This window comes from Meleagris gallopavo, chromosome W (assembly GCF_000146605.3).
Source record: "Meleagris gallopavo isolate NT-WF06-2002-E0010 breed Aviagen turkey brand Nicholas breeding stock chromosome W, Turkey_5.1, whole genome shotgun sequence".
Classification (NCBI taxonomy): Eukaryota; Metazoa; Chordata; class Aves; order Galliformes; family Phasianidae; genus Meleagris; species Meleagris gallopavo.
The window spans coordinates 157,090-167,800 of record NC_015042.2 but is presented as its reverse complement, the minus strand read 5'-3'; the positions used below and the strand labels follow the sequence as shown (position 1 = coordinate 167,800).

General features: G+C 43.4%; 1 protein-coding gene and 1 pseudogene across 1 annotated transcript in view; both read left to right on the top strand.

Moving 5' to 3' along the window:
- LOC100548372 (ubiquitin-conjugating enzyme E2 R2-like) overlaps nt 1-10,711 on the top strand; it is a 35,454-nt gene that overhangs the window by 12,197 nt on the left and 12,546 nt on the right. Inside the window, exons 2-3 of the mRNA XM_031557458.1 lie at nt 1,211-1,351; nt 8,099-8,196. Of these exons, the coding sequence (XP_031413318.1) occupies nt 1,211-1,351; nt 8,099-8,196 (239 nt within the window). The remainder of the gene's footprint in view (nt 1-1,210; nt 1,352-8,098; nt 8,197-10,711) is intronic.
- Nucleotides 5,454-5,939, top strand: LOC104915388 (annotated as a pseudogene).

The window sequence follows — 10,711 nt, the reverse complement described above, 5'->3', positions numbered from 1 at the left end:
AAGCACGACAGTACTCAATATGAGTGATCAAGCTTCACTTTATTGTTGCACACATAGGGTTTATATAGGTTTCCGATACACGTGTTCACTTACTATTGGTGCACAACGTTGGCTGCTAGGTGGGCTGCTCAGCCTTAACCAATGCTCAGTCAGCATTCACCCCTGTGCTGCTAAGCCAGTTTACTTGTCAGCCCCCCCCACATCCACAGAGCACAGCTGCAGATGTGGGCCCGCTGTTTACATGCTGCCCCAAGGACGTTGTGACTCCTATCTAACTCCTAGTATTTTCTCATGGGTATGCACTCTGCGCTGCTGCACCAGCTATGCTCGTACATATTCTCATGGCCGCCCTGCTCTTGCAGCCATTCCCCAACAAAAACTGTTGATAACACTGATGCTTATAGTTTCTGCTAAGCAGTGTTGTACAGAGCCAAGGCCATTCTCAGCAAAGGGCTCAAAGAACTGGGAAGGAACAGGATTAGGACAGCTGATTTGAACTGGCCAAAGGGATATTCCATACCATATGACATCAAGTGGAAGGAGGTTTGAAGGGAGTGGGAGTTCATCTGTTTCTCTTCTACTGCTCAGGGGCTAGCTGGGCATCAGTCGGTGGGTGGTGAGCAATTGCTTGAGCATCACTTGTTATATACATTTATATATATATAGTCATAACTATTATCCTTTTTCTCTATCTTAGCAAATAGTTTTATCTCAACCCTCGGGTTCTACGTTTTTTCCCCCCAATTCTCTCTCCCACCCCTCCGGGAAAGGGAGTGAGTGAGCAAACAACTATGTAGTGATTATCCAACTGCCAGGTTGAACCAGAACACTTATGTAAAACAGGTCTTCTTACCATAGCAGATGTTTTTAGCCTACTTTTGAATTCAGGAAAAAAATAATGATATCTTGAGTTCTGTCTTTTGACATCTATTTTGCCCTGTTGAACAGCAGTTGTTGGAGAGTGCTGCTTGAATGCTTGAATTGGGACATAAGTGGATACCACTTGGCTTGTTTTCAAGACTGACCTGGGCTGGTGTGGCTCAAATGTTTAGGGGTTTTTTTGTTTGTTTTTTTTTTTGTCTTGTTATTGTTTTGCTTATAAAGAACTGTACAAGGTTGTATTGTGGTTCTGCATGGACACTGATACATAAAATGAACTGTTTAATGTCCTTAATTGAAACAATTTTCTGCTTTTTCCCTGTAACAATAGCTTGTTGATCTTCTTTTGTTCTGTTTCCTGACTATAATATTTTGCTTTTTCCAGGCTCACATTAAATTTCCTATTGACTACCCATATTCACCACCTACCTTCAGATTTCTAACCAAAATGTGGCACCCCAATATTTATGAGGTAAGGTTTCTTATATTGAGAAAAAATGAGATAGAAAAAGAGCTTTTCTCAGGCATGAGAGAAGGTTTTCTAGTTCCTTAACTTAAAGAAATATTGATGATACTAAATATCTCTAAGCCATAACTGAAGTGGTTAGCTGTTTGTGTTAAATGTTAGCTTCATGGTTGAGCAGTTAATTCCTAAGACCTGTAGGAAATGCTTGTCTTGTAGGCAGGGATGGAACATTTCTCACTGGCAAGTTCAGCAGGCAGCCCCAGCTGATGCCCTGTATTGTGAGTGCTGACAGTTTTAGGGGACTCTTGGATGAAGGCTGTTGCTGGGGTCTTATCCTACTGTGATACTTAAGCAACTAGTGGTTGTCAGTACATTATCACTTTCGGCATATTCCACAGAATTATGTGATGCAAGAAGACATAACAGGAAACAGTCTTCTACGGCAACCAGCCTATGAATGAAGGAGTTTGGACTTGGGGCACTGACTGCAAGATGATCTGCAGCTGAGCTGGAGTTCAGCTTCAGATGTCTTGTGCAGCCTGATCATGATTCAGAGAAGCCTGAGCAGATACCTCTGGGCTAAATGTCTGATAGCCAATTTGAAGCAGCCCTTAGTTCAGTGCATGTATGTATGGATCATGCTCAAAGGGCTGTGGGCTGTTGCATCCATAACTGGATAATGGTACAAGTAATAGCAGCTTCATTGCACTCTACAACTTCCTGAAGGGAGGTTGTGATGAGGAGGGGTTTGGCCTCTTCTCCCAGGCAACAAACAGGACCCGAGGAAATAGCCGCAAGTTGTACCAGAGGAGGTTTAGGTTAGACATAAGGAAGAACTTTTTCTCCCAGAGAGTGGTCAGGCACTGGAATGGCTGCCTAGGGAGGTGGTGGAGTCGCCGTCCCTGGCAGTGTTCAAGAGGCATCTGGATGAGGAGCTACGAGATATGGTTTAGTGCTTGTGGTAGCAGTGGTAATGGGAGGACGGTTGGATTAGATGATCTTATAGGTCTTTTCCAACCTTGTGATTCTATGATTCTAAAATGCTGTGTGGGGTTTAGCTGCTTGCCAGGTTAAACCACAACACTCTGGCAAATACAAACAATGGAGGATGATGTATTTATCTTTCAAAAACATATATAGGGTGAACCCTCCCTTTGACTACAATGATCCCTAAAATCTTGTGCTGATCTCCCCTTGTCCTGCTGTTATCTACCCTTTCAAAGAGTTGATTCCCCTCCTGTTTGTAGGCTCCCTTTAGGTATTGAAAGGCTGCAATGAGGTCACCCTGCAGCCTTCTTTTCTCCAGGCTGAACAAGCCCAGCTCCCTCAGCCTCTCTTTGTAGGGGAGGTGCTGCAGTCCCCTGATCATCTTTGTGGCTCTCCTCTGGACCCTCTCCAACAGCTCCCTGTCTTTCTTGTACTGGGGGCTCCAGACCTGGACACAGTACTGCAGATGGGGCCTCCACAAGGGCAGAGCAGAGAGGGACGATCACCTCCCTTTCCCTGCTGGCCACCCCTCTGCTGATGGAGCCCAGGATCCCATTTGCTTTCCAAGCTGCAAGAGCACACTGCTGGCTCATGTTAAGCTTTTCATCTGTTAAGACCCCCAGGTCCTTCTCCGCAGGGCTGCTCTGAAGGACCGCTCCTTCCAGTCTGTATGGATGCCTGGGATTCCTCCGGCCCAAGTGCAAAACCTTGCACTGTGCTGTGTTGAACCTCATCAGGTTCACCTGGGCCCACCTTTCAAGTCTGTTGAGGTCCCTCTGAATGGCATCCCTTCCTTCCACCGTGTCAACTGCACCACCCAGCTTGGTGTCATCAGCAAACTTGCTGAGGGTGCACTCGATTCCGTCATCTATGTCATTGATAAAGATGTTAAAGAGCACCGGTCCCAAGACAGACCCCTGGGGGACACTGCTCCTAACCAGCCTCCACCTGGACATAGAACCGTTAATCACCAAATTCTCAAACACATAACATTGATCATTGCAAAAAAGAAATCTAAAATCCTTGCTTCCGTCTTTATTTTTATATTGTAAAATATTTGTTGGCCCACATGCTGCTTACCTGATGATGTGAGGAACTTCCCCCAAGTGCTGCAATGCTTTTTTATGGTCAGCAGCACTACATTTTCCTGGGAGATATTTAAAGGAGAAACTGTGTAAACTAGAGGAAATGATGAATTAAGCCAGAATAGGCTGTAATCATAGCTTCACTTTATGCTGTGGTTTAACCCAGCAGGTAGCTAAATGCCATGCAGTTGTTCATGCACACATATACCCCAGTGGTGGGAGAGAAAATAAAAAAAAAAAGTAGAACTTGTGGGTTGAGATAAAAACTATTTACTAAGACAGAAAAGGAGGAGGAAAATAAAGGTAAAAGTAATGATAATAATACACAAAACAAGTGATGTGCAATGCAGTGTTCACCTCCTACTGACTGATGCCCAGCTAGTCTCCAAGTGGTTGCCCCCCCAGCCAACTCCCCACATTTTTATAGTTTTTCACAAGGCCATATGGTATGGAATATCCTTTTGGCCAGTTTGTCAGCTGTCCTGGTTCTGTCCCCTCCCAGCTCCTTGGGCCCCCCCAACCCCTTCACTAGTGGAACAGTATGAGAAGCTGAAAAACTGAAACGTCCTTGGCTCTGTGCAGCATTCCTCAGCAACAACTAAAACTTGGGCATGTTATCAACATTGTTTTTTTCCTAAATCCAAAAAATAGCATCATACCAGACACTATGAAGGGAAAATCAACTCTGTCCCAGCTGAAACCAGGACACTTGAGTAAGATTAATTTTCATCCTAAAATGATAATAAAAATATTTATGGATTTCACAAGTTTTTTGGAGTCCTTAAAAAAGAAACCACCTTATAACAAATGCCGGGTCCTGCACTTTGGCCACAAAAACCCCAGGCAACACTACAGGCTTGGGGCAGAGTGGCTGGAAGAGGAAATGGACCTGGAGGTATTGACTGATGCTTGGCTGAACGTGAGCCAGCAGTGTGCCCAGGTGTCCAAGAAGGCCGATGGCATCCTGGCTTGCATCAGGAACAGTGTTGCCAGCAGGAACAGGGCAGTGATCATCCCCCTGTACTCAGCTCTGGTGAGGCCTCACCTCGAGTACTGTGTCCAGTTTTGGGCCCCTCACTGCAGGAAAGACACTGAGGCCCTGGAGCAGGTTCTAAGAAGGGAGACAAAGCTGGTGAGGGGTCTGGAGCACAGGCCTTATGAGGAGTGGCTGAAGGAGCTGGGATTGTTCAGTGTGGAGAAGAGGAGGCGCAGGGGAGACCTTATTGCTCTCTATAACTACCTGAAGGGAGGTTGTAGTGAGCTGGGGGTCAGCCTCTTCTCTCGTGTAACTGGTGATAGGACTAGAGGGAATGGCTTCAAGCTGCACCAGGGGAGATTTAGGCTGGATGTCAGGAAATACTGCTTCTCTGAAAGAGTGGTCAGGCACTGGAATGGGCTGCCCAGGGAGGTGATGGAGTCACCGAGCCTGGAGGAACGTTTGGATTTTGTGTTGAGGGACAGGGTGTAGTGAGAACTATTGGTGATAGGTGGATGGTTGGACTGGATGATCTTGAGGGTCTTTTCCAACCTTGGTGATTCTGCGATTCTGTGAACAAACTGTTCCACAAACATAAGCGTATGCTTGGGTACTCAGCAGCTCCAATGCTACTTTGCTTTTTGTAGTTATGTTCTTCATTAAAAAATTGCTTCAAAATGATGCTGGCTTGTTAAAATGGCATACTTGGCAGGTTCAGTGAGTGAATTCTGGATATGGATCACAAGCCTCCAACACTGAATTAGAATCTCATTTGACTGTAAGTGTGTCATGGTTTTATTATTTTTTTTGTTTTGGTTTGGTTCTCAGTATTCCGCATCAATACATCATGTAGTATACTGGGAGTTAAAGTGTTAATGCTCCAATTCCAGGCACCTATCCCTATACGTTACAGAAGTCATGGGATCTGGCCCTTCCGGGTGGGGCGGTCTCTTACTGCCTGGCAGTGGGTGCTGGAGGGTGCTTTCCTGGCCGTTCCAAGCTTTTCAGGTTTGAATCGGAGAATGCGGGCATCGATCCCGCTAACTCTCGCAACTCTCCGCGGCGCGGTGGCACCATGGCGGTCGGCAAGAATAAGCGCCTAACTAAAGGGGGCAAGAAAGGCGCCAAGAAGAAAGTGGTTGATCCTTTTTCCAAAAAGGACTGGTATGATGTCAAAGCGCCAGCCATGTTTAATATCAGAAACATTGGGAAGACTCTTGTCACCAGGACTCAAGGAACTAAAATTGCCTCTGATGGATTGAAGGGGCGTGTATTTGAAGTGAGTCTGGCTGATCTGCAGAACGATGAGGTTGCCTTCCGTAAATTTAAGCTGATAACTGAGGACGTTCAGGGCAAAAATTGTCTGACCAACTTCCATGGAATGGACCTCACCCGTGACAAAATGTGTTCCATGGTCAAGAAGTGGCAGACGATGATTGAAGCCCACGTGGATGTCAAAACTACCGATGGTTACCTGCTGCGCCTCTTTTGTGTGGGTTTTACAAAGAAGCGTAATAACCAAATCCGCAAGACTTCGTATGCCCGCATTCTCCACCAAAATCTGTCACGGAGTTAACGAGATCAATCTACGCCCGTGACAGGGGGGGGCGGTAGGCCCCTGCCCTCCCTTCCCAGCCCACAAAATGGGAAGGAAGGGAGGAAAACAAAAAAACCAGCGGCAACAATCTATGGAGGAAAACTTATTTTACTAATTATGATATCGGAATGCAAGATAACACAATATAATACAATCTGATTGAAATTGAGACTAATAAATCAAATAAAACAGGAGAGAGAGAGAGAGAGAGTTCCCGATACCGATTCAAACCTGAAAAGCTTGGAACGGCCGGGAAAGCACCCTGCAGCACCCACTGCCAGGCAGTAAGAGACCGCCCCACCCGGAAGGGCCAGATCCCATGACTTCTGTAACGTATAGGGATAGGTGCCTGGAATTGAAGCATTAACACTTTAACTCCCAGTATACTACATGATGTATTGATGCGGAATACTGAGAACCAAACCAAAAAAAAAAATATATAAAACCAATGACAAAGTGAAATGTCATTGTTAATCATGGTGAGCTGAAATATCTGGGGAGACTTCAGGTGAGCTGTTGCTATCTATAGCTGTGATCACTGGCTAGGGCTCAAAGGCACAGGTGCTATTGCTGTGAGCAGTGCTGCTTTGTGGTCCAACTCCCATGAGTAGAGCAGTGTTGGAGGGTCCTTAGGATGCAGCTGAGACCTAGCACTTAGGGAACTGCCAGTTTGCAGTCTTGAACAAAGCTGATTCTCTTGTTCAGATGATCAACCTGTACCTTAGGTCAGTGACAACAGACAGCATGAGTGCTGCCTATCAGTTGGGGCTGTGCCACCTAAAGGTGTAGGATGCCTCTGGGAACTTGTAAGTAATCCCCTAGCTAGCTGCAAGACGCAGTAAACCATCAGGGCCTGGGGAAGCACTGTCTGTTATCTTGCCCTGGACCTATTTGCACCTTCACCCCAGCCTGCACAAAGGCACTCTTCAGACTCCATGAGCCTAAAGTCAGCTTTGCTGGGTAATATCAGCTGTGGTGAATACTGCTATAGTACTCTTACGAAGCTATCTTGTCAGGATGCTGTTGCTGAAAGAGTAGGTTTTACAGACTTGTTAGTTTTTATAAATGGTAGGCATTAGTCACCACATATATTGAGGAGTATGTGGCTGTATGGCTTTCTCATGCTGCCAAAGTATTCTTCCTCTAGCATACTGAAAGGGATTTTCAGTGAAACCTTTGGAGAGCATCTCCTGCTTTTTTCACTTGATATTTCAAACAGCTTGTCTTACAGGAAACAGCCTAAGCCTGCCTAGCATCATCTGTTCAACCTCTGTGTATCCCTGGAGAAGTACTGTTTTGATACCTGAGCTAGGATAGAATGCAAAATCCTTGAATGTAAAGATTCCTGTAGTTAACTCAGTTACCCCTGGGAGGGGGGGATGTTAATCCTACTTTACATCTCACATGACTAAAGTTCATTTCTATCACTATGGTAATATGCGCTGTCTAGAGACTAACTTACTTTCCTGTGACTTTACTACTATTTTTGACTGTTTTGTTATGTTCTTTTAAACCTCTTAACCTAAGATTGTTTTGTATCTGTTCTGCTCATGAAGAAGCAAAATTGCTACTGACAGGTTCTTGGCAATACCAGGCAAAGTATTCACACATAGGCCAATAATCTTTTAAAAAAAAAAAAAAAAAAAAAATTGAAGGGGTTCTTTGGATATGCTAGTACTTCTTCCCAGAAAACAGCCTAAGTCCACAAAATACTCTTTCTTCCATGACTGGCCCTTATATGAGTCTAGGGTGGCTCCACCCTGGGTTCACTCCTTCTGGTCACATGGTGAGCACAGATGCAAACAATTTGCTTGTGCTCCCTGGGCCAGCCACACCCCTTTACCTGGTGTTCAATCACCTGTTCAAGACATGACCTAACAACAGTTTCTCTACAGTATCAATTTGCAGACTAACTCTCTAAGCAAGAGAAGCTTTTGAACATATTAATACAGTAAATCTAGAAAGAATTGAGAACTGTTAGCAGTTTCTGCATGTTTTTATTGGTGTTTAGATTGTTTAAGCCGCTCAAACATAGCTAGAGATGGAACTGAGTTATTAGACTTTTACCTTGAGCTGGACTATTCTCAACTTTAATTTCTGTCTTTCAGAATGGAGACGTGTGTATTTCCATTCTTCATCCACCTGTAGATGACCCACAAAGTGGAGAGCTGCCATCTGAGAGGTGGAACCCTACCCAAAACGTCAGGTAACAGTGTGGACCAGTGATGTACAAAGCTGACCTCAAAGGCTTGTTGTCTATCTCCTAGACTAAAGCCTGTGCTAGGAAAAGATTTGGAAGGAAATTTAAGATGTGAAGTTTGTGTTTTTTTTTTTTTTAGGGCTTAAATCAGTGCTAGAGTTACCAAGCTGTCTGAAGATACTAGAGTGTTGTGTGTCCTGACGTTTTATTAATAATTTAGAGCCTTCTTTCTCGTTTTCATGTTCTTAAAGAAAACTATTTCAAATGATTTAGCTTTTCCCAGGCAATGTTATCCTACACTTAAGTTATCCAAATTCTTCAAAGATACCAATAGAAGAAAATAACATCTTTGAGTATTCAGGCCCAGCAGGAGTAATTCTGTGTGTAATCCTTCCTACAGTTCTTCTTCTAATTGCATGTTCATATTTCCTGTCCTCGTAGGGTGGTGTCTTGAGCTGTTAGCTAGGGAGTTCTCTTGCTACCAAAAACAAGGTTCATTAAGTAGCAGAGCCATTCAAGGCTAACATGTCAATTTTTTAAAAACATCAACTGGATTTCATTTTACTTTCAAGACACTGCCAATAAGGAACTGGTAACACAAGTATTAAATAGCAAATCACTGATGTGCAGCAGGAGTAATGTAGTAGAAAAACTTTGAACTCAGATACTTCTGTTCTGACTATTTAGTGTGATTCATTATCTAAATAAGGTTAAAATAATTGCCCCTAAATTTTTCCAGTATCACACAGGAATTGTTTTCAGAGTTGTTATGTGTTAATTCCTTAATTTTAAATCTCTCTTTTTTTTAATTGGTAGATCCAGCTAGGGATCTCCTTCTCTGTGAGGGAATGCAGCATTTTGAAAAGAGTTCTCTAATAGTTTGATTCTGCTTTTATCTAACTTGGATTCATTAAATTCCTTTGAAAAGAGCCTTTGTCAAAGCAGAGATGAGGGGGAGAGTGTACTGAATTCTTGACCCTTGGAATGGGGTAACTGCAAAGTGCTGACTATAACTAATGTGGCAGGAAACTAGGAATTGTAACAGTCAGAAAATAATAACAACTGATGTTCCCTCCCAGAGCGTACTACTTAAAAGTTAAAAAGGTTCAGGAGATGGTGAGTCTTAGCTGTGTAAAGTCATAAAGGGCTGGGAATTTTACCTTAAAAGTTTAAGGTAAATGTTATCTAATCAATCTGTCCCAAGTACAAATGTATGAAGCAATCTTTCGAAAGTTATAGTTCAGAATTGTTTTTTATTTTATTTAAGTATCTTAAATAATATTTTAAATTATGTATTGCTGAACATTCAGTTGTTCTTCTGTTCATATGGCTATTAAACTGTTTTTTCATACATTTGATAGGTTATCTCCTCCAGTTGTTACAACTAGATGACAAGGCTCAAATCATAGCTAAGAAATAGCTTAGAGCATTAATTTAGATCGCACAAACTTTTTGACTATTTAATTATATACAGTACGAGGCTTGACATGAAATTTATCTTGCTAGTTCTGATTGCTGCTTTTCCTTACTGTGGTGCAGTTTTTCGTGCTTACTGTCTTGGAACGTATTGGCTTAAGGGTGACATTTGGGGAGAAAACATTCCTCAGATGCATTGGCAAGCAGAAATGAAACTTGTCCTTAACTTCTAGCCCACTGCTGGTGTCACCCATTGGGTTAAGTGCTGCATAAACACTTCCTGCTGGAATCCCATCTGGCTTTGTAAGGCTCCAGTGTCTGTCAGATCAGAGGCAGCAGGACTGAAGGTGCATGAGGGGAGTGTGTTTGTATGTAATGAGCTGCATGCATAGCCTGGGCTTTCTCTTCTGTTGATTAATTTTGTAAATCTTGCTGAGTACTGACAGTTTACTACAGGTGACTGTGGTTGGGGAGGGGGACATTCTTCATCTTTGAGAACACTTGTGCTTCCAATTCTAAAGGTGTCAAGCATACTTTTTTTTTTTAAACAGTAAATAGGAACTTTCCTATCACTCAGAGCTAGCCAGGCAGTTTTTTCCAGAGCTGATTATATCCTTTGGAAAACAAATTGTAGAAGACTCCTGGATAACTGTGCTGAGCAGTCTGGCCAGACACAAGTGTTTAGTTTCAAAACCTTTCAACAAGCTAAGCATCTGAATGGCCAAGCATTTCCTAGAATAGTATCTCAGTTATGTGATTTGTTAGATGTGCTCAGTATGCACTGCTCTGAATTCACCTCTAAATCAATGTGAGTAGTTTCCTTTATCAAGTTAAGTAGATCAGTTGCTATGCACTGCTGTGTTTCAAGACCTATTACTTGTCTCTGTTCTATCCTTCCATTTAAACTGAAAGCTCTTGCCAGTGCAGAGGTTCATAGGAAACACAGGAGCAGGAGCTGAGCAAGAGAGATGGTGTTGGTTCTCATTGAGTGCTTGCAGAGGGATGTACCCAGTGTCAAGGTTATCTCTAGATCTATCTTTGTCTTTGACAGGGGGACAGCAGGCCCGCTGGCCCAAAAGGAGAGAGGGAAGGAGGAGAGGGAAGA